This window comes from Gastrolobium bilobum, unplaced genomic scaffold (assembly GCF_033153095.1).
Source record: "Gastrolobium bilobum isolate Gb01-03AN ecotype WA unplaced genomic scaffold, APGP_CSIRO_Gbil_v1 utg23076, whole genome shotgun sequence".
Taxonomy (NCBI): domain Eukaryota; kingdom Viridiplantae; phylum Streptophyta; class Magnoliopsida; order Fabales; family Fabaceae; genus Gastrolobium; species Gastrolobium bilobum.
In genome coordinates this window covers 14360-38876 of record NW_026899529.1, presented here as the reverse complement: position 1 = coordinate 38876, position 24517 = coordinate 14360, and the positions used below count along the sequence as shown (strand labels likewise).

Below are 24517 nucleotides of genomic sequence, written 5' to 3'. Positions count from 1 at the left end.
ATATTAAAAAAGAAAAGTATTGTTATTTATTATAATTATTTAATAATTTATATACTCTTAATTAGTGTTTTGTTATAGAAATATATATTTTTAACGGTTCAGATCACTTTTTATAATAGTGTTATAACTTATAATTACATTTGTTTATAAAAATTCATATTTATATCTTGAGAAATAGTTGTCTTATGTCACATAAGACAACTATCTTATGTTGTACACTCATAAAATTTAATATTTATTTTTTTCTTTTATATTTTTTTTAGAGTTGTATTTTTTTTTAAAGTTGTGTGCTCTACAACTTATTTCACTCACATAAGATACTTATATCATGTGATATAAAATTAATAACTTTCTTATATCTTTTAGACTATTATTAATTATATTAAAGTTTGCAAAGAAATACAACATGGACCTGTCCTTGTGTTATCATGTGAGACTGGGAGGTTGAAGGAGAAAAAAATAAAATGACAAAGGATCCCGACAAGGATGACGTCGAAATCGAAAACGGTGGACCTAAGTTTCAGCAACTCTGTCAAAGATCGTTGACCAACTGATGCATGTCGTGGACCCCGTACTTGCCAAATAAATATAACTATTTCATACAATTTCTGTTTTCGCATTTTATTTATTTATCTTACTTTAATATTTGTTATTTTTACATTAACTTAATTAAAGTTCCGTAGAGTAGTTGGCAACTTGCCATCATTGTCCACGAGTCTGTAAATAAGACAAAAACCAAGGCAAGTCCAATCCATTGTACTTTTTGTTAAAAAATTAAATCAGATAAAGATAAGTAAGCAAAGATGAATTAGCTTTATTATTTTGAGATAATTTCTTTTATGTTTTCTTATTTCAATTTTTGCATTTTTTTTATATGTTGGGATTCATTCATTATCTTTTCATAATATAAAATGATTGTTTTCTATGAAAGTAGAGTAATATTTTTCAAGATGAATATGAAGTTTTCTAGCGCATCAGTGACATAATATATTCTTCGGAAGTCAGGATAGATAATTCAAAATATATAAGTATATAAAAATTAAAATATAACTAGCTATAATAAGATAATAAAACGATATAAATATATGTTAGGTATAGTGTGTATACTGTAGCATTATTCAACGGATCATCACTTACCTCATTATCACGTTGACGTATGGTGTATTCCTATTAAACTCAGATTTAGAAATTTAATCTCCGTCTAGATTTAAAATTTTGTCCTAATGTTTTTGCCTCTCAATCAATTAGCCAGAAATATAAAATCTTATTCAATAAAATAATTATCACAGATGGAGGAGATTATATGAACCGGATTAAGTGATTGCCTTTTTTTATTATTATTATTTCTTACAAAGATTAATTAAAGGATAGAGCTCACACAAGTCGCGTGACTTTAGAACCACTTCGTCGCTTAGCTCAAGTATTTGTCCAACCAACAAACATGCACTTTGACTTGCAGACACGGGAAAGAGAGAGATTTTGATTTTGAATTTATTTTTCTATAATGTCTTGTTCAAAAATAATCACTCGAATAAAGAAATAACAGTAACCAGTTATAGAGAATTTGTATTTATTTAAACTGACAGTAATTTATTTAATTTAATGTTCAATAAATAATTAATTGAAGTGGATTATTCTTTGACCAGGGGAAAGTTTGCCAGTGTCCAGAATAGTTAATAAGGTATCTCAACCAGTCAACCAACCAAACAAAAACAAATAATAAAATGAAAAAAAAAAATATTTTTTTCTCATTATATTTGTTTAGTTCTCTTAAGAGCTTTTAGTGAACTAAACTAATATATTACTAATATATAGTTAATGATAATAATTGGTTTTAAATTAATTATCAGATTTAATTTTTATTAATGATGTATTAATATTTTATTAATTTAATATGTTTGACTTACATTCACAAAATTGATATAATAATTATTTTATAGGTAATTACGTATCTCATTTAATATTAAAATGTATAATTTTATTTATGTATATAAGAAATATTTTGTAATAATATTTAAAAATAATAATGAATCCTCTCATGTCAAATCATATTATGTGAATCGTTTACGAACAAATTTAGACGATAAATTAGAGAGAAAAATGTTATGATAAAAAAAAATTAATATTCATTGTGATATCTGTAAACTTGGGATAGGTTATTGTGCCTACTTCTAATTTGCCTACTTTTGCCTACCTCCCTCATCCAACGATAGAGATTTACGAGATAAAATCAATCATTCTACCCTTTCTTCTCTCTCATTGCCCCTCACCATTTATCTCTCCTCCCCCTTTTCTCTTCCTCGCTGCGGCATCAGAATTAGAATCCCTTCGGTTGTTATTTCGTAAGTGGTTGAAGAAAGTTTATATCTGGTCATCCCGCACGGGGTGAGATTCATAATCACCAAATACTATGGTGATTCTCTAGGTAGATGAGATCAGGATGGCTCCTATAGAACAAATAAAGGACCGGGAACTTAGGCAGTTACCGGGAAGTTACGCCGAAATCCGCTTGCTACCGTGGCTAACGTAGAGTGATATAAACACGAAAAGGTTTAATTGACAGAATTAGATTAAGAGGATATGAATCACTGACAACAGTTTGGAGTCTCAAATCTGGATTTTCGGACGATCTTTTCTTTCTTTTGTATGATTTTTATTTTGAATATTCAACATTGGATTGGTAACAAAATAATATTTCTTTCAAAATCACAACCCAATGTTGGAGGATGATTGAATTTTGTATGAATAATATTTTGTATGATCTTTATTTTGAATATTCAACATTGGATTGGTAACAAAATAATATTTCTTCCAAAATCACAACCCAATGTTGGAGGGTGATTGAATTTTGTATGAATAATATTTTGTATGAAATAAGGATCAGATTGTTGAGGATGATTGAATTCAATCACGAACAACATACAAAATAATATTTAGTATGAATATTCATACCCTCCAAATGGATCGTCCAATTTAGTCGTGAATTAATTTTAATATTCATACAAAATAAATGCAGAGTAACCTATCCCCGGTAGATAATAAATCTCTATCGTTATAATAAACGTAGACAATAACAATAATAAGGGTTCATTTTTTTTTACAGTTAATGTAGATAACTTATCAACATTGAGCCGAAAACGACGTTATTTTGAGACGAAAATCAAGGTATTTTTATAATTATAATTTATTTTAGGGTAGTAATAGTCTTTTTCATTATAATTTTTTATTCCAAAACAACATCGTTTTAGGAGCGAATGTAGATAACTTATCTATATTCACTATAAAAATATTAAAGCATAACAATAATGGGAGATGATTTCCTCCGGCCGCGCGAGAGAAATCATTTCCAGTTATCTCACAATGTTTAATTTTTTTTAAAGTTTTTTATTAACTTAAATAAAGAGACCCACATAAGAATGTTTGTATAACATAAGATATAAAATATCATGCAACAAAAGAAAAGTTTTTGCCAATAATAAATGACACAAAAGGACAAACTTAATCAAGAAAGGTGCAACTCTAATTTAATCACGATAATGGCTAGCCAAAATTCGCAGAAAAATAAATACAAGATTAAGAATGTAACAAAGAAATTGTCACCCAATATTTCAGATATATAATAAAACGATTAATGTTCATTCACTCATTACTTCAATTTTTAGAAAAATTGATCCATGAGACGTTAAAAGAATTTTCATTTTAAATAATCTATCGAATTTATATAAGGATGAATCTACGAACAACTATTTTCTTTATTTTTAAAACTTAATATAGGTAATATTTATCGATGAGTATAAACACATTTTAAAAAAAACTATAAAGTAAAACACAATTTTATGATATATATATATATATATATATATATATATATATATATATATATATATATATATATATATATATATATATATGAAAACATTTTTTCCTACCAAAGACTCCTAGCATAAGTGGGTCTCACTTTGAATTTTTTTTTTCTCCACTATTTTGTAGGCCCCATTTATACTATGTGTCTTTGGTAGGAGAAATTTTTTTTCCTTTAAAATAAGAAAATGTTTTCCCATATATATATATATATATATATATATATATATCTTTTGGATTAAGTTTTTTAGGAAATAAATTAGAAAAATAAAAGACTATTTAATTTTTAAGTTGTAAAGAACCTTGGGATACACCACCCCAAAAGCTAGCTCAAAGGGTGAGAGTGCCCAAGGCCTTATAAACTCCATATTAGTTGCACATCTAACCAATGTGGGACTATATATCTCAACACGCCCCCTCACGCAAGAGCTCTTTGGGCGAGAAGCGTGGAATTGCACAGGCCCAATTTTTGGTTTACCTTTTTGTGCTTTTTATTTTAATTCCACTTGAAAGTGGGAGGCGGTGAGAGCTCAAGCTCTGATACCATGTAAAGAAGGTCACCACCCCAAAAGCTAGCTCAAGGGGTGGGAGTGCCCAAGGCCTTATAAACTCCACATTAGTTGCACATCTAACCAATGTGGGATATCTCAACATAAGTCATGACATGACATTAAGACTATAATACTTATATATTATATATAATTATTAATATTCGAATGATAGAGTTTTGATGGTCATGACTTTGATGTAATTTTTGAAAAACTATATCGAATTCAAATTCAAATTCGATTTCTACTACCAGGTTGGCGCAGGCGCATTGTATTACCCAAGAAAAAAACATAATTATAGAACAATGACTCAATTGCTTGATAAATTATTTTATGTTATACTTTTTTTGGGTTTATTTTTTACATTCAATGTGCAAATACCTAATTGGAAAATAATTTAAGATAATTACAAACCTCACGGTTATACCTAAATCTTAAAAAGAATTACAAACTCGTTAATTTTTTATTCATGGGGATCGAGTTAAACTACACCATGATCTATGTAGCACCGATACTGACACGGGACACGTGACACGATACGACATGACACTCCGACACGTTAATTCTAAAAAATCTTAAATTTCGACACGTTAGGACACGTTTTGATTTTAAATAATATATTTAATTTATGTAGTATATATTATCTTTAATATTCAATAATTTAACAAAAAAATGTATCTAAACTTATAATATTTATAAATTTTACAAAGAAACATAAGATATTCTAAATATTTATATTAAACTCAATAAAATGGTAATCGTAATCTAACGAATCTAACAGTTGGAACTAAAAACTCAACGCAATTTAACCTTTGAACCGTTTTTTGAATTTCAATAACGCGTGTCGGAGTGTCCGAGAGTGTTGGAAAGTGTCGGACATGACACGTCAAGGTTTTTGAAGTGTCGGTGCTTCATAGACCATGATAATAAGCAGAACAAAGTTCAAGACTTTGACATAAAGATCATGAAAATATCTTGAGAAACTTAATATATATATATATATGAGATAAATATTTCCACAGCCACTTTAGATAAGGTTATCGACAGCTACCCCAAAAATTACGTTGTTTTGATTAATGAAGGGTGTTTCTGTAATTTTGTTTATTTTTTTATCGTATACATTTTACTGAAATATCCTTCATTAATAAAAAACAACTAGTTTTTGGAGTAAATGTAGATAACTTTATTTAAGGTGGCTGTAGAAATGTTTTTTTCTATATATATTTATATAGGTGACTGCACTATATATTATCTTTATTTTCTACAATTAATTTTAAATGCGAACTTCCTTTATCCCACCCAAAACTACGTAGTTTTTAGATGACTGCACTAATGCTTATATACACTCACATTACAAATCATTTTGCCATATATATATATATATATGGGGCAAGTCTTACACTCAATCTTGAGCATTGATCCACTTGTATCTAATGGTTCAAATTACTAAAAAATTAGAGCCCTTAGATATAAGTGGGATCAACGATCAAGATTGAGAGTGTAACTTACACCTAAAATGATCCTAACCCTATATATATATATATATATATATATATATATATATATATATATATATAGGGAGGTTCTTTTGACTCTAGAGTAAGACTTAAAAGTCTTACTACTCATCTTAGCCGTTGATGGACGAAAATCAAGGGCTGAGATGAGGAGTAAGACTTATAAATCTTACTCTAGAGTCAAATGATCTCTCTCCATATATATATATATATATATGGGAGGGATCTTTTGACTCAAGAGTAAGATTTACAACTATTACTCCTCATCTCAACCGTTGATTTGCGTCCATCTAATGATTATCTATAACAATTAATTATTTATTTATTTCAAATAAATAATAACCGTTAGATGTACGGAAATCAACGGTTGAGATGAAGAGTAAGAATTGTAACTCTTACTCTAGAGTCAAAAGATCCCTCCCCATATATATATATATATATATATATATATATATATATATATGGAGTAGGATCCTTTGACACCGGTGTCAAATTTAAAGTTTGACACCTTATCTGAGAGTCGTTAGATCAAAAAAGATCAATGGTGTCACTTGCTTACAAATCAGAGTTGTTGATATTTTTTGATCTAAAGGCTCTCAGACGAGGTGTCAAACTTTAAATTTGACACTGGTGTCAAAGGATCCTACCTATATATATATATATATATATATATATATATATATATATATATCCTTATTGTTTCTTAAGTTGTTTGAGATAAATTTATCTCTGGCTACTAAATCATAACTGTATAAAGATAGATCAATGATGATAAAGAAAGAGAGAGAAAAAGGAGATCATAACCATTCAAAGATGAATCAATTAATATAAGGAAACAAATAAACAAAACGACGTAATTTTGGAGTAACTGTAGATAAACTTATCTCAAGTTGCTGAAGAAATATTTCTCTCTCTCTCTTATATATATATATATGTGTGTGCAAAAAAGAAGAAGAAATAAATTGCATTATAAAGGAAATGTTTCATATATATCTGCGAGGTAGGTTATATTTATAAATTTTTTGTTTAAATTTTTTTACAAATTACATTATGTATTCTCGGTAATATATTTTTAACCGAGTCTATTTTCAAAAATACATAGTTGAGTTTATAAAAAAAAATTATAAATATAATCATTTTCTATATGCATATACAGTTTAATTAAGAAAAGTATCTTCCTAACGAACTTGTGACATATAAGACATATCACATGTGATGCGGGATTCCATCTAAACTAAATCTTAATGTCCACTTTTCCCCACTGAATCTTTGAATCTTCCTTATAAAAGCATGAGGTAAAGTAGTCAAATAGCATCCTAGGAAAAAAATATGTAGTCAAATAACATAAGGATGAGGTACACCGATTCCATCATGAATAAGTAGTAAATAGTACTCCTCAATCAAGACAAGTTATGCAACCAAGTCGAATTAAATGTTCAACAATAACATCGCTGTTTCTTAATGAACGTCAGCTTTTACTCGAAATCTTTAATTTCATAGATATTTAATATTTTCTATATACGGAGACTTTTTTTTAAGTACACTCGTATAACTTCCCCTCAGTTTAAGTCATATAATTACTATTGAAGCTAAGAAAATGGAGTAACAACTAATATTTTCCATAATGTCCATCTATGACACTTTCACATGGACATCACTGTAATAATATTCATTCCTCGTTAAAACCTTGTTAGAGAACCCAATGAGAAAAATCAGCAAAAGAAAAAGAGTACATGATATATACTACCAAAGCATTGCACAAACTGCATCATTAAAAACCTTTGGCTAAGAAAAATTCTTTGGAAAAAAACTTAGCAAATGAAAAGAGTACAGTAATAAACCTTCAGGGCTCCATTCTTCAGGGATAGTCGTAATTAATTCGTTCCCTCTGATAATCTATCAAAAAAATAGCGACTAGGCTTAATTTTACAATCTTCCATAACATTGTGGTACTTCCACACAGGGATGCATCTCTTATATGTGATTATATAGTCAACACTAAAATATTTCACCAATGTAGAATCTTCATATCATGGATGGATCCTTGAAGATAACCAAAATATGATTAAAGTGATTCCAATTCATAAGGAGCAACACTATCTCTAGCTAAAACTTTCGTTGCAAATGCAATATCAGGCCTGATTGCAATTTGCAGAGTATAATGGTGTTTCTTATGACGCTTAAGATTAGGTTCTAATACTTTATCGTTCATTTCTTTTAATCTAAATGGATCTGTATTCACTTCCAGTGAATAAATCATCATTGAGTCACTTATATAATAACATTGGTGAAATAACCATTTTGGAAGTTGCTTAATCTGCAAGTTGAGACATATAATGATATTTGCAGCTCGATATTAATCATGCTGCGAATTTCATTCTTTCCATATTGAGTATGGAGAATCCTTCAGGGATTTTCATGAAAATATTATTGTCAAGTGACCCTGCAGTCACGACGTCCATTAGATGAATCTCAATATGCATACTAGTTGCTATATTGATCGAGTAACGAAACATAATATAACTCATTTCGGGAGAATAAACATCATAATTGATGTAGGGTATTTGCGAAAACCCTTATTCTTACTTAATTGCCTCCTTTCATTCATTCACATATGAATGCTTCTGGCATTCTTGAATAATTTTGATTCTGGATCCAGATTTTCTCTTAAGGCAACAAGAGTTACTGAGAAGGCAAAGGTGTCGCCGGCGATAAATAATATTATCATATTTTCTCCCTTATCAATATAATTTATTGCAATTTTTATGTCAATACCAACCAAATCTTCATTGTTTTCCATGACATTTAGATTTGGCCGTTCTGTATTCCCGGGATTGTTGCAATTAGCAGCTGCATTTATTTCACCGGGTTCGCTTTCTTCAGGAATAACCTCTTCAGTAGGCATGATGAGTGACTTTATTTTCATTTTCCGCGGATTTATGTCTTTAGTCTCATTCACGCTTCCGGCTTTAGTTCAAATAGAATCTCCAGTATAGATAGTGCATATTCTGCAGAGATATGAGACTTAGTCACTCCTTTGTGATCAGAAATATTTGGCATTTATCGTGCTAAAGTTTGCAAGTTATAATATTTTTGAACTTCAAGTTCAAATATACTTATACGTGGACCAAAATAATTCATTTGATTTTTTTGTTCAAAATAATTTCCTGGGATTCATTAAGCTTCTGGCTTTCTCCCCCTAATGTCGGGAAATGTCTTTCATGACTCTAATTTCAAGAGACATAGGAATCCTACCAATGTATGTATTTGCTACTTCAAGAGCAAGAGGATTCGCACCAACAGAAATGTTGTTGGTCTCAGCAGAGGGATTAATTTCAATGGCGTGAATTTCACCACCCTCGCTTTTCTTTTCCATAGATGCCTGGTATAAATCGACTAAATATTTTGGTGTACGATAGTTACGCAACCAATGTCCAGTAATACCGCAACGATAGCAGACACTATCATTAACCATTTTGTTTTCATTTGCCAATTTCATTTGCCCTTTTTTTCCTTTATCATGATTCAAGCCAAAATTGGCTTTTCTAGGGCGATTAAATTTTATGTTACCTTTACGATGATAATTTCCTTGCCTGTGATCATAATCTTTAAAATAACCAGAATTTTTCATTGAATTAGCATATGCTTCAGGCAATGCTTTTGAACCCGCAGACCTCAGATCATGATTTTTCAGCAGTAATTCATTTGTTTGCTTAGCAGTCAAGAACACTAAGATTAACTCAGAATATGTGGCAAATTGGCATTGTCTATATTGCTGTTGCAATATTAATTTAGAAGCATGAAAGGTGGAGAATGTTTTCTCTAGCAATTCTACATCAGTTAACGTTTTACCACATAACTCAAGTCGTGAGACAATATCAAATAAAGCAGAATTATAATCAGACACTAATTTAAAATCTCGCAGCCTATAGTTTGCCAATTATATTGTGTTTAAGGAAGGATGACAGTCTTGGTATGATCATACCTATCCTTCAACATCTTCCGGAGGATCTAAAGGTGCATTTCCATGTTTAGACACCAAGACGGGTAATTGTTACCACTCATCTCCAGTATGTGAAACTTACCACATAACTCAAATGGTGAGACAATATCAAATAAAGCAGAATTATAATCAGACACTGATTTAAAATCTTGCATCCTGATATGCTGCCAATCATATTGTGTTTGAGGAAGGATGACAATCTTGGTATGATCATACCTATCCTTCAACCTCTTCTAGAGGATCTAAGGGTCTCGAATAGACTCTCATGCAAATGACGGTGGATAAAAATCAGTGCATTTGTCTTACCCTTTTCATTAGAGCTTCTAACTTTTGTAATAGCATTAGCAAGACCTTGACCTTGAAGGTGCATCTCCACGTCCAGACACCAAGATGGGTAATTGTTACCACTCACCTCCAGGATGTAAAACTTACCACATAACTCAAGTGGTGAGAAAATATGTCTGATATAAAATCTTACAGCCTAATATGTTGCCAATCATATTGTGCTTGAGGAAGGATGACAGTCTTGGTATGATTATACCTATCCTTCAACCTCTTCCAAAGGATCTGAGGGTCTCGAATAGACTCTCATGCAAGTGACGACGGATAAAAATCAGTGCATTTATCTTACCCATTTCATTAGAGCTTCTAACTTATGTAATAGCATTAGCGAGACCTTGCCCTTGAAGGTGCATCTCCATGTCCAGACACCAAGACGGGTAATTGTTACCACTCACCTCCAGGATGTGAAACTTACCACGTAACTCAAGTGGTGAGACAATATCAAATATGACAGAATTATAATCAGACACTGATTTAAAATTTTGCATCTTGATATGCTGCCAATCATATTGAGCTTGAGGAAGGATGACAGTCTTGGTATGATCATACCTAACCTTCAACCTTTTCCAAAGGATCTGAGGGTCTCGAACAGTCTCTCATGCAAATGACGGCGATAAAAATCAGTGCATTTGTCTCACCCTTTTCATTAGAGCTTCTAACTTCTTAATAGCATTAACGAGACCTTGCCCCTAAACAGACACCAAGACGGGTAATTGTCACCACTCACCTCCAAGATGTGAAACTTAGACTTTTCAATGTTTGTCATGATACTTCTACTTTAAGAGCAAAATATCTACGGTCACTTCAGGGACAAAAGGGTATGTTAAATTTTAGATAAAAGAAAAAAGAGAAGAAGAAGAAAAATGGTAAAAGGAGAGTAAAAGGAAGAATGTACTACCTTGTAGACAAAAAAATTGTTCCTTTTTCTCTTCTGAGGAGCAAGAACAAATTTTTTTCTTTTTATAAAAGGCTTTGGTTTTGAAGAAAATGTTGTTGCATATTTTTTTTTTTTGGTACATTGCCAGGAGGTATCCCCATTCAACCTTCTCCGGGCACCATGCCCTCGGGGTACGGCCCGTTTGGGCTAGCCCCTCATTGTAACAGTGGGTGCACTAAGCTTGAGGCAGGGTTTGATCCCTGCACCAAGCAATCCCTTGGGAGCTCAGCTGCCAACTAAGCTACCCTTGGGGGTTGTTGCATATTTTTTTTTTCAGGGAGCTAATTATGCTAATAACTTGTTATTAAGAAGGGTCTCAAGAAAAGGAAATTCGTAGGAGAGAAAGCAAAAAAAATCATAGAGAAAGATATAGAGTAAATCAAGGGAAGATGAGAGATTGTGTTCAGAAAAATCTCTAATCTCATTAGCATAATGATACCCATATATATAGGGTTACAAGTTACAACAATAAAAGGTAATTAAACTAGTATTAAATAATTATAAATTATGGGATACATGTCAACGGTTACAATCTTAAATTGGAGGTTAAATTTCAACTGTTTTCAGAATTTGAATTACCATTTCAGAATATAATTTATCATTTCAGGTTATATATATAGATAAAAGTTTATCATTTTAAAGGATATAATTTTCTGTCATTTTAGATCATAACCGTTGATTTTCGTCAATCAACGATTATAATTTTTTGCGAATTACTAATTATTTAATAAGTTTGACCTAATAAATTATAACCGTTATTTGACGAAAATTAACAGTTAGGATCTAAAATGACATAAAGTTATATCCTTTAAAATGACAAATATTTTTCCCATAGTTTATATGTAAAGCATTCCAATTAGGTGATATTCACTTAGGACAATTCTTAATCAATATGGGATTTTATCTTTTCCCTTACACCCTTGAATTTTCAAGGGTTGGTACATATACTAACAAGATGCATCTATTAGTCTATAACTTAAGAACTTCATAGTGAAGCGTGCTTGACTTAGAGCAATTATGGGATGGATAATTTTTTGAATTTTTTTTAGAAAGTGTGTGAGTGAGGACAAAAGCACACTGAAAAGTCTTGTATTAATTTGTCAGAACAATCATTTATCCTGCAAGTGGCCAGACGTTACAGGTGTCATATGTGGCGTTCATTTAGTTTCCGAAAAGATAATTGATATAGAATAGTCTCTTAGTTAATATTCTTTAAAAAAATATACGCTTTTAATATATTTTTTTTTTATGATAATTATCAAATAATATCAATTGAATTAAAATATAAGTCTAATATATTAAAATACTCAACATATTAATACTTTTGTAATATTTTATTTTTTCAAAATAATAGATAAAATAAAATAAAATTTACTTTAAGATAATTGATATTTTGATACGGAACTAGTTGTAATAATATTTAAAAGATTAATATGTATTGTTATATAATAATAGACTTTAATGTTTCTACAGTGAATGTAGATAAGTTATCTACATTCGCTTTCAAAATGACGTTGTTTTGGGTTAAAAAATTAAAATAAAAAATACAATTATAATCCTGAAATAAATTATAATTATAAAAATACATTAATTTTCGTCTCAAAATGACATCATTTTAAATTAAATGTAAATAAATTATCTACGTTAACCGTAGAAAAATGAACCCATAATAATATCCTTTAGGGTGTGTTTGGTACAGGAGAAATTTTTTGGTGACCGGGAATCATGATTAATGGGAATTCAGTAGAAATTGAGTTTACTTGGAATCTTACGAAAGATGTGTTTGGTTCGCCAAAATATTACCGGGAATATTGGGTAAAAATTACTGATTCCATATTTGGTTTAGAACGAAATATGACTTGGAATATGAGGTTATTTTACAAAAATAACCCCAAACTATTTTTACTTTTGTAATTGATAGATTGGGTCTAGATTTTCATGTGTATTGGGGTATTTTTGTCTCAAAATTTATTGTTGTGCTTTCTTTTCACTTGGTATTCTGATTAGTATTCCGAATTACCATATTATTTTTGGTAATCTGAATAGTGACTTTTCTTTATAAATCAAATTACCGGTAATCCTTGGATATCCGGGAATCGTAATTTATTCCTTCTACCAAACGTGGTAATTACATTTACCAAAGAAGGATTACCGGTAATCCTCTCCAAAAACTTGAACCAAACACCCCTTAAGAAAAAAAGAAGAAGAAGAAGACCGGAGCTCGTATTTCAAATTTACAAGTGAACCAATCCGGCGATATTACCAATTTCATCATAATAAATCGTTTGATGTAGATTTTAAATGTCTACACTACACTCTTTAATTGAGGGTAATTTAATTTAATTATGGTATAAGTGGGACTAGTAAAGAATTATTGTTGAGTTTAGAAGCGTAGAAGGTCATAAAAGTCATTTAACGAGGGTTGCAAAAGACCCGCAGGTTGCTGACCTGGAGTCGTGCGTGTCATTACCGTTTAAAATTTTATTAAAATGGAGACACAAAATTCGCGAGGATGCCAGCTCATGTAACCGTCAAACACAGACAGTGGGAACAATTGCACACAGCACGACAAATATTTTGATTTGAAAACTATTATCATTTTTCTATTATTTGAATTTCTCCTCAGCTACAAAAAAGAAAAAAGAAAAGTGTAACAGAAAAATACAAGAGAGAGAGAGAGAGTCCTTTGTTTTTTCTTTCTTCCCTCTTGTTTGATTTGTTTTGCTCACCCACCCTTCTGACCCTGGTCTCTCTTACTCGTGTTTGAAGGGGAGGGTGAGTGAGTGTGTGTTTTCTTTTCTTTCTGTTTTTCTGTTTTCCCGGGTTGGGATCCTCTGCGATTCAAATGTGATGGGAAGTAGAAGTAATGGACTCTGCAACTTCTTTTCTTGCTTCAAAGCAGCGAACCGGACCCCTAACGAACCGCAACTCATCTTCGACGACTCTCAGCCATTGGATGAAACCCTAGGTCACTCATTCTGCTACGTCAGATCTTCGGCTCGTTTTCTTTCACCCACTAACTCCGATCGCTTTCTCTCTCCTTCTAATTCACTCCGTTCTTCTCCCTCCCACGAGCTCCTCCCCAGGACCCGACCCGATTTCCCCGAAACCGCATTCAAGGCCATTTCCGGAGCATCCGTCAGTGCCAACAGCTCCGCCCCGAAAACCGTTCTCCGTTTAGATAATAACACCCACGACGATGCCGCTTCCGGGGGTAATATTGTAAATGGCTTCAAAAGTACGTCGTCGTTTAGTGCTCTCCCGCTTCAGCCTGTTCCCAGAGGAGGAGGAGGAGGTGAAGCTGAATCATTGGACAGCGAGAGGAGGGGTTTCTTCCTCTCCGGTCCAATTGAGAACGCCGCCGGCACCCTCTCCGGTCCTCTCGACGACGGCGCCTCCGTTGACGCCGCCGCCGGTGGGGTACCTTTCTCGGCTCCCCTGGGTGGGCTGTATGTTAAGAAGGAGCGGAGGAATGGTGTTGGCAGGTTCCGGAAGGCGTTCCAGCGGAACCTTTCGGAGAAGAAGCGGCCGTGGGTGGTGCCGGTGTTGAATTTCATTGGGAGGAAGGAGGCTCCGGCGAGGGAAGGGACGACGGAGGCGAAGAGGGAGAGAGAGAGTAATGTGCAGTGGGCGCTCGGAAAGGCAGGGGAGGATCGAGTGCATGTGGTTGTATCGGAAGAGCAGGGTTGGTTGTTTGTGGGGATTTACGACGGCTTCAATGGCCCTGAGGCGCCGGAGTTTCTGATGGGTTATCTTTACCGTGCTGTTTACAGTGAGCTACAGGGTTTGTTTTGGGAAGTTGAAGAGGCGCAGGAAACTAACCCTGCACCTGCACCTGCAGTGCTTGCTGTTGCGGATGAAACTGAACCCAAAAATGAAGGGGGGGTTGAACGAGAACAAGACTCCAACCCTCTTCCGGGATCCGCCAAGAGAGTAACGTTTCAGGTAGAGGGAACTGGGAGTAACCGGCGTAGGCTATGGGAGTTTCTTGCGGAAGATGATGCTGAAGATGGGCTTGATCTTTCAGGGTCAGATAGATTTGCATTCTCCGTTGATGATGCACTCAGCGTTAGCAAGGAGGGGTCAGCAGGTAGTAGACGGTGGCTCCTGATGTCAAAGTTGAAGCATGGATTATCAAAGCATAAGGAGGGTCATGGAAGAAAGTTGTTACCTTGGAACTTGGGCACAGAGGATAAGGAGAAGGCTGAGGTGGAAAATCCGGCAGAGAAGTCCCGTGGTGGTGATAGTGGTAGGAAGCGGAAAGTGGGTCCTGTGGATCATGATTTGGTTTTGAGGGCATTGTCTCGGGCACTTGAGATGACTGAACTTGCATATTTAGATATGACGGACAAGGTTATTGATACGAACCCTGAGCTTGCTTTAATGGGATCATGCCTCTTAGTTGTTTTAATGAGGGATGAGGATGTTTATGTTATGAATGTGGGAGATAGCAGGGCCATTGTGGCACGTTATGAGTCCAGAGAGGTTAATTCTAGTAAGGAATCCGGAAGCAATGGAGATATTGGGTCAAGCAAGGAGAGTATAGTTGAGGAGTCTTTATCTCTGGGTGAAAGTGCTATCAAGTTGGGGAATGAGGGTCCTGCTCAAGAAACGAGGTTGGTGGCATTGCAGCTATCCACTGACCACAGCACGAGCATTGAAGAGGCAAGTTTATAATTTGGCCTTTCAGCTACTTCTCCTCCGCCCCCTGTTTTCATTCAGACAGTCAAACACTGTATTATTCCTTTTCCTGATTTTGTCTATGTTTATTGCTCCTTCTGCTCATATACTTTCTAGTACCTACTTACACTTGAAGGTGCAAGATTTCATGGTTAATTGTAAAGCATCAGCGCCCTTTAACTGTTCTGTAATTCCTTTGGTAGCTTTCTGGGATTTAATACTGATTGTTATTTGTTGCCAATGATGCTGCTTTTTCCCATGGAGTTTTGCTAATCGTATACTCCTGTGTGCTTTTGTATATATTGTCTATATGAGTGTTTGTGTCTGCTTGTCTTTGTGTAGTTTTCCTTGAGCTGTCTGTATTCCTATCAGGGATGCTATTGTTTCTTTCATACTTTCATTATATCCTGCATTCTGCTTCTATATCTAGTGGCATAAAGTTTAAATAAAACATGGTAGTTTTCATTGACGAGTCATGTGAGATGTTCAATTCAAGATGTTAGATCTTTGGCTTCATGCTTACATGATGTTTCCTTTTCAATTATAAGTTTTAATTTTAAAAGTTGTTGCAGTTATTACTATAGTCTTGTCTCCTTTTTCTTCAATCGTGCTGTGATCAAGTTATATCAGTTGTCTAAATTTTGGAGCTTGTTGTTTCGCAGGAAGTCATTAGGATTAAGAATGAACACCCTGATGATAGCCAATGTATTGTAAATGATAGAGTGAAAGGCCGTCTTAAGGTCACCAGAGCATTTGGCGCTGGATTTTTGAAACAGGTGTCTTTTCAAATACTTTATTGTAGTTATACTTCATTCTTGCAACACACTTCTCATTGATGTAAAAGAGAAGATGATTGATAAGGTCCATTGCTGGGTGAATTCTGGCATTGATTTTCACTTATTATTAGAACTTTATGTTATAAAATAGAAAAGAGAAAATGATTGATAAGCATTGATTGTCATTTTTAGTTTTAACTTATATTATAAAATGTCGGTTCTCTATAAAATTTTCTTTGCATACTGTAGGTTAGAACTTTATGTTTACAAGTAAAGCCTTCCAGATAGGGTTTAAATTATTTTGAATAATATGCAGGAAATTTTTATTTCTTATGTTTGCGCCCAGAGAACCAGTACATAACTATTACGTCTGTTGTTGTCCTTTTGTTTTTGTGTTTGGCAATATGTGGTCAGAAGTGAAGCCAGGTCCTTGGTTTTAGAGTGTGCTAAACTTTAACTCTGGCCATGGAAGAGAACATTTCATGTGATCTCACTTTTTTATGCGCTTATGGTACTGCTGCACATGTCCATGCTCATCCACACTCTGAAAATAAAATCCTACTTTTTTGTCACTCCTCTTGTTCATGGCTGTATAGACTTCTTAAATATTTTACGCAATGGTATGCTTAATTGACAGTATGATTTGCATGTTTCTGCAGCCGAAGTGGAATGATGTAGTACTAGAAATGTTTCGTAATGAATATATTGGCACTGCTCCTTATATATCCTGCTGCCCTTCACTACGTCACCATAGATTGAGCACGAGAGATCAGTTCTTGATCCTCTCATCTGATGGGTTATATCAATATCTAAGCAATCAAGAAGTGGTTTCTCAAGTTGAGAGCTTCATGGAAAAGTTTCCGGATGGAGATCCTGCCCAAAGTTTAATAGAGGAGCTGCTCCTCCGTGCAGCCAAAAAAGCTGGTAAACAAGTCTTCTCATTTCTTGAATCTTTCTTGTAGTTTTGCAGTCCTGTTGAACATGTCCAATTTGTTGAATGACATAAATGGAGGGAATGAATATTTATTAAATATTAATTTATTTTGATTGATGCCTTATATAATAACTGAAAGCTATGTGACTCTTCCTGTCTGCTATGTGGATATGTTTTAACTAGATTTTGCTTGAAGAATCAAGTAATGGTAAATTTTAAGTTGTAAAAAATTGGTGCAGTACGTCGAATTATTTTATTGCTCAACTACTGCCTATATGCAATCAGCATTTAGAGTGGTGATTTTGGGCTCAATTGTTGCAGGAATGGATTTGCACGAGTTGTTGGATATCCCTCAAGGAGATCGGAGGAAGTACCATGATGATGTTACTGTTATGGTGATATCACTCGAAGGAAGAATCTGGAAATCGTCAGGGACGTATCTCTGAGACCTTGCTCAACTCGCTGTTGGCTGTTTTTTTGTGATCATATTATCTCATTAGGAGAATTCAATGAACCATGTAAAGCCTTTTTAAAACCTTTTTTTTTTAGTTCCTGTAGCAGTCTCTCTCTTTTCCCCTTTCTTCCCCCGGTTTATAGAGATGAAAAATGATAGGAATTTTGCGTAGCGGAGGCTCTTTCTAAATTTTTTTTTCACTTTTTTTGTTCTTTCTCTGGCTGAGCCAAGAGAATTTGGGTGTATATTGGTGGGGATACAAATGTACTGATTGAACTCGAGCAGCCACTACTTAGAAAAGAACATGAGGGTGGATTTCCACCATTGCGGATTAACATGATTCAGAATCAGATCATTGCATTTTTTTGTAGAATTAAACATATTTATTACAGCTTCTCTCTCCCTTTTTTCTGTGGTTTAGTAATAGTTTTTCAATTGACATGTCGTAATTGTGTTTGAATCTTAGCAATTTTTTGGGATTAAGAATCTATTGAATTCTTTTAGGAACGTCTTACCGATGCAATTAATTCAAATTATGGAGGATTAAGGCATAAAGTGTAGAAATGTTTCAAAGAATTATTTAAAAAAATAAACTCATTTGATTTAGTACAAATTTGTTTTTATTTATTACAATAATTAAATATAATGCTGCTGATTTAGTGCTAGGGTTGTTGTTTAGAGGCTAAATTAAAGTTTAGCGAACCACTTTTTAATTTCGACTGCGGTGTTGCTCATCCTGCTAAAAAATTGGGTTATAGATCCACCTCAATGAGGTGGGTAGCCTTAACCGGATGTGATAACAAGGAAAGCCCGAAGGCTGTTCCCGTCCCTGTCAGGGGAGATGCCAACCATCTCTCCTTTCTACGAACACAACCTCCTGTCTCTAAAATAACGTTATAAACTTGAAACTTTTCTCCTTACTATAAGATGTGGGACTTACATTTATATCACGTACTATACTTCTCGGCCCTGTTATGAATATTATTTTCATTTATCGTCTGACAATGTTGAACACAATTTCTGCGACCATCATTCACCCATTTACTGTAAAGTATGTGCGAAATAATTCTGAGCTTACCTTCAAGCACGATTGTTAGATTTATTTATTGCTTTGAACGCCATGTAATGTTTGGCTGCGAATTGTTTGAACCGAATTTGCATTTCAGAATTAATTCTACCAATGTTATAAAGTGAGAAATTCTCAACATTTTTTATTAATAACTCAGACACTAATTCTATCTATTGCAGCCTAATATTTTGCAAATAATTTCTTTTTAACGCTACTGCATGCAATAAGTAAATAGATGGGGCCTTATGAAATGAAAAAATTACAATCCATTTACATAAGCCCACAGATCATGTTATAAGAAAGAAAAATAGAAAAACAAAATTAACAAGTCCCAAATAAACAATAATAGTACCTACTATAACTTTTTTTTTTTGTCTTACCTTCTCATTATACAACTCTCAATATTAGTAAGTAATATGAGAGGATACCAATTGCAGCACACACACAGGTAATGATTTTCCACTAAACAAATGCACTTTTTCCATTGAAAAAAAATAATACAAGTACAAATTAGTCGCACATGGCGATGCAAGAAACACAAAATGTTATCAGTTACATGCAGTACAGTAGTTACACGCTTCATTCTTGTAGAAGCAATGATATAGTCAAAAACCAAGACAAGTAAAAAGAACTTTATATGGATTTCAAATTTTCAATTCATAATTTTACTGGGCAATGTAAATGTTTACATTTAGCTCACACCTATAATGATGATCAATTAGGAGATGGATCCAATAAATTTTTAATCTGACTTCTTACTCTCTCTCTAATGGAAGAATAAGGAATCCTTTCTATCACCTCCCCCCCAAAGGCAAAAATTAGAACTCTTCTAGCTGTCTTTGAGTCAATGCCGCGAGCTTGGAAATACAGGAGTTGGCTTTCTTCTAGGTCACTTATTGCAGCTCCATGGGAGCACTTGACGTCATCAGCCACAATTTGGAGATTTGGTTTAACATTTACAGTTGCACGAGGTTCAAGGAGTAGGCTTCTTGTTAACTGTCCTGCATCTGTCTGCTGAGCATACCTGCATGAGAATAGTATACTAGTGATATACAGTTCCATATCTGATAAAATACAAGATATTTGAAAACAAATAAACCTGTTTTAGCTCAATAAGTGATTTAAACAAATTTACTATCACTTAAGCTTATTATATTATATTGTAGGGATTTCAGTTCACAATCAACATTCAAAACATAATAGTTCATTCACATATTGAATATTTGAACCATGAGACTAAAAGCGAAACTTGTATAGGTTTTGTTGTTTTTATGGTATAGAACTATAAATCATTATTACTGTATATTTTAAAAACCGAATTACCTGTTAACCTTTATGTTCCCATCAAAAACAGCTTGTCCCAATGAATGAGTCACAATGCACTTATGAAGTTGACGGGAATAGCCCCGTGGATGGTCCAATACAAGTCTACTATGCAGATCCTGTGTTTGATCACCAACAGACAAGTGTAAAGTTGATAACTCTGTCACTGTGTCGGGGCCCAGTTGTTGGATATGTAGATTGTGCCTGCCCAGTTTTCCTCCTGTGCTTACCTCTGTAAGCTCATATGTACTAGATGATTCCTGCAAACAATTAACAAAGAATCACAAGCTGCTCATTTCAAATTTCTTCTATGTATCCACCCTTGCATAACTTTTCTGAAGAGATTTTTTAAAGTTGATACTTGATACAGATTATAAAGGCAAAAGAAGTATTTTATAGCAGGATATGAACCTTATGAGAACTGATGGCAATACTTTCATTAGGTATTCTATAATAAAAAAGAAATTTTTCAAGTGATCCCATTTTTTCATCACGTCTGGGTAGAAACTTTTTGAATCCATTGGAAATCAATTTTAGGGTATAGACACGGTGCTGCTGGAGTAGGGAGGATGGTGTATTAGCATGATCATCAATCATTTGTGACTCAGCATGGTTTCAGCTGACAACTGGTTTGCTTAAAATTGATTTGGAAATGAACACGATGGAGGCCAATGTATTCACCATCCAATTTATCAGGCAAGCATCATGTCAATTGGAGTCCAACAAATCTGCTTGTGAGTAAAATCTTTCTTCTCGAGTATCTATATTGAATAGTCACTAACTAATGCTTGCATTATTGAACGACACTCATCCTTTTCCACAGCTAAAAAAACTCCAGCAAACTTATCTTGAGGAGTATACCTCTAGCCTAGGCACAGGCCCAGTTTTGAAGTGGCCCATTCTGGAAAAAGCAGAGGGACTACCCCCTGCCCCCTCCTCTACCTCTCACATACGCACACGGGCACGCATGCTTCCCACTCATTTATATTAAATCTATCTCTTCTTTTCCTCTCAAGAGTATGGATAACAAGGTCCCTAGTTTATTAAACAACATACTGGTAACTAAAGAGAGAATATCAATAAGTTCATGACAACTATGAGTTTGTTAAACTATGACATCAATGAACAACTGAAGTAATTATTCCGCAGCTAAATCTAGCAATAAACTATGTTTCAAAAAATCCCCTGAATACATCAATTGCCTTAAGCCTTGAAACAACTGTAAGGTTGCTCTTTTTGACCGGAAGGTAGTGGGAAAACGGCCTTTTTGCAAAAAAACACGGTTAGACTTCATACCAATGACCCTCATCCCTATCCTTGCAAGTTAGATAGCCTTGAGGTTGACTCTTTTAGTTTTAATAAATCAATTGCCTTAATTTTCAGCACCCGATATTGAAAGGAAAATAAATAAATAAAAAACCTAAAAATTAGCCCCCAGTTCCCTGCAATCATCCTTTTTTATTCTTCAATTTATTTCCATTTTCCATTGTCACTAATAGGTATATGAATTTGTTAACACTTGGCATTAACGACAAAATCACTTGGAAAAAACTTTTAGTGCAAGTGCAATTTTAATTTAAATTTTTGCCACACAAGCCACTTTAACTGGACTCCTTAGTAAGATGATTCACCTGGCGAACAGAGGTCCATTTGATATGTGCTGCACTAGATGACTGAGCCTGAATATAAGAATGCCTGAGCTTTGCACCTTCTCCAATCACTGCCTCCAAAGCTGCATTGGTCCAATAACACTCATTCTCATTCCCTTCCATTGTGGAAAACTCCTCAATTATATCGACCTCACCTCCCTTCTCCACCACCACCAGCACCCTCGGATTCGAAACGCGCATTGTGTTGGAACCCTCCTTGCTACCCTCCATTGAAAAGTACCCCAAATGGATGGGCTTTTCCACGCGGCAACCCTCGGGTACATACACCACCGTCAAATCAGGAGCGCCAATTCCATTGATGGACCAAAACAAATCACCACCGTTGAATCCACACATCAATTCCGACACCTTTTCCATCATAGGCGTCGAAGCGAGACCCGACAGGGTACCCACGTAAACCCCTTTCGGAAACTCCGACAAGTTTGCCGTTGACTGTACCAAGTGGCCGTCAACGATGGTAAGAGAAGGGAAGTGGGTGTCGGAGGGAACGGCGGAGAGGGGCGAAGGGTCGGAGGAGACAGGGAGGATTCGGGAGTGGCGAATGAAGGAAACGTCGGTGAATCGAAAGGATTCGTCTTTGCGAGAAGGCCATGGAGTTGAGAGAAGGGTTTCGGAGGATGAGTCTCTGAGCTTCTGGAGTGGGAGTGGTGTGGGAACGGAATCTTCAAGGGTTTCTGCGAGTTCAAGAACAAAGGGGTCAGAGGTGAAGGCTTGTTGTGGTTGGACTGAGACTGAGACTGAGACTGAGACTCTGGTTTTGGTTGTGGTGATTTTCTGAGATTTTAATGAAGGGATTCTGGGATTGTAGGCTGTGGGTGTGAATCCTAATGCTATGCCACTCATTTTCATCTTTTTGTGTGCTCTCTCCTCATTCAACTCAAACCTATTCCTCTTTCATTTCTCTCACATCCATTGGTTCTGCCACATCACACTCTCTTCTTTTTGGGCTTTTTTTCTTCTTCATGTACACTGTGATGTGTGCTTATTCCTTCATTAGTTGGGCCTTCCACAGGCAATATCTTTGATGCTACATTTAAGGTATATTGATCTTTTCCCTTTTGGGCTTTCTCAAGCCCATTAGTGTTTATAGGAATCCAACAAAACAAGCACAGCCTAATAAATGGTTAGTGAAGAAAAAGTAATGGAAAATTAAAAGCATTCGAATAAATAATGTGAAGCACGAGATGAGTTTTGACAATGTACAAGGCGACATGGTCGAATGAGTGATTACCGATAAATGAGTCGCTAAGTGAGACTATGGAAAAATTTTGGCTTATTAGCTGGTTCAAAAAGGTGATTGATGTGTGCTTGACCCTTATGTTTGTCATAATGCTTACATAGTTACAAAAAACAAATTGCATTGGATCCGTGTTAAGTGTTAAACGAAATCAACGTAATCTAATCCGAATCTCACGCTTTACTGCACTCGAAGCTCCCGAGCTTATCACTTATAGCCACCGTTGTTTATGAGAAAAAAAGTCATAACAATTATTCCGACAACATGTCTGCGCGCCAAGTCTCAATATACAACACCTTAGATTCATCCACCTGATTGCTGACGTCCCATGAATCTATGTCGGAAACCTGTCTCGTAGACCAATTGCCCCTTTCACTCATTTAAATGTGTTTCACGCTTAAAAGGTCGTACGACGTGTCTGTTGTTGCTTCCCACGAACCGTAGAAAAATGCTATTTAACGAATGTATTTAATTTGAGAATACACGCTAAGAAAATAGAAATGGTATATGTGCTGAGTGCTGTGCTGCTTACGATGTAAATTGTGAGCAAATGGGATGTTAAGTGGGATCGTACAGTGTCTACACCAATATTAATAAGTGAGTCTAATATTATGTCTTGCTCCAAAATTAGATATTGGATTAATAGATTCATCCATTTATATCCACTTTATTTAGGATATGTTTGGTGTATAATATAAGATAAGGCCTGATAGTATAAGACCTGATAGTATAAGGTCTGATTGAATTTTAATACTATACAGTATTTGACACGGTATTGTATAAAATAATATATTGTATAAGATAATATCATCTAGTATTTGGTAATGCACTGTATAATACTATATATGATAAAAATAAATATTTTTAATAAAAATATCTTTTAATAAAGAATTTATATAATTCTTCAAAAAATGTCATATGATATTAATTTTTATAAAAATTTATTGACCAGTGTGTCCAAAATATAAATTTAATTTTTATAAAAATAAAATATCCAATATTTTAAAAATTAATATATTGAAAAATTAATTTTTATTTTAATAGATTAATATTAAATAATATATTAATTTTTGAAAATTACATTGGTCAACAATGTTAATACATCAATCTCTTATGAGGCCTTATCCCTCACTCTTAGACCGGATTAAGTTATATATTATTTTGATGTA

The 24517-nt window shown here is 34.1% G+C and overlaps 2 protein-coding genes and 1 non-coding gene across 3 annotated transcripts; 1 reads left to right on the top strand and 2 right to left on the bottom strand.

Annotated features, from left to right (window-relative positions):
• The first annotated feature begins 13952 nt into the window (after positions 1-13952).
• Positions 13953-18374, top strand: LOC133290948 (protein phosphatase 2C 29-like). Its single transcript, XM_061489110.1, has 4 exons — positions 13953-15870; positions 16548-16661; positions 17321-17585; positions 17917-18374. Exons 1-4 carry the CDS (start codon positions 14056-14058, stop codon positions 18039-18041), a joined length of 2319 nt encoding a protein of 772 aa, XP_061345094.1. The 5' UTR covers positions 13953-14055; the 3' UTR covers positions 18042-18374.
• A 415-nt stretch (positions 18375-18789) lies between these two features.
• LOC133290955 (U6atac minor spliceosomal RNA) lies at positions 18790-18920 on the bottom strand. The gene has a single exon (XR_009748754.1). It is a non-coding gene; the product is annotated as a U6atac minor spliceosomal RNA (small nuclear RNA).
• A 663-nt stretch (positions 18921-19583) lies between these two features.
• On the bottom strand, positions 19584-23010 carry LOC133290949 (protein ABCI7, chloroplastic). The gene is made up of 3 exons (XM_061489111.1): positions 22073-23010; positions 20442-20701; positions 19584-20142 (listed from the first exon to the last, which is right to left on the bottom strand). The coding sequence occupies exons 1-3, from the start codon at positions 22958-22960 to the stop codon at positions 19833-19835; spliced, it is 1458 nt and encodes a 485-aa protein (XP_061345095.1). The 5' UTR covers positions 22961-23010; the 3' UTR covers positions 19584-19832.
• Positions 23011-24517: the final 1507 nt, after the last annotated feature.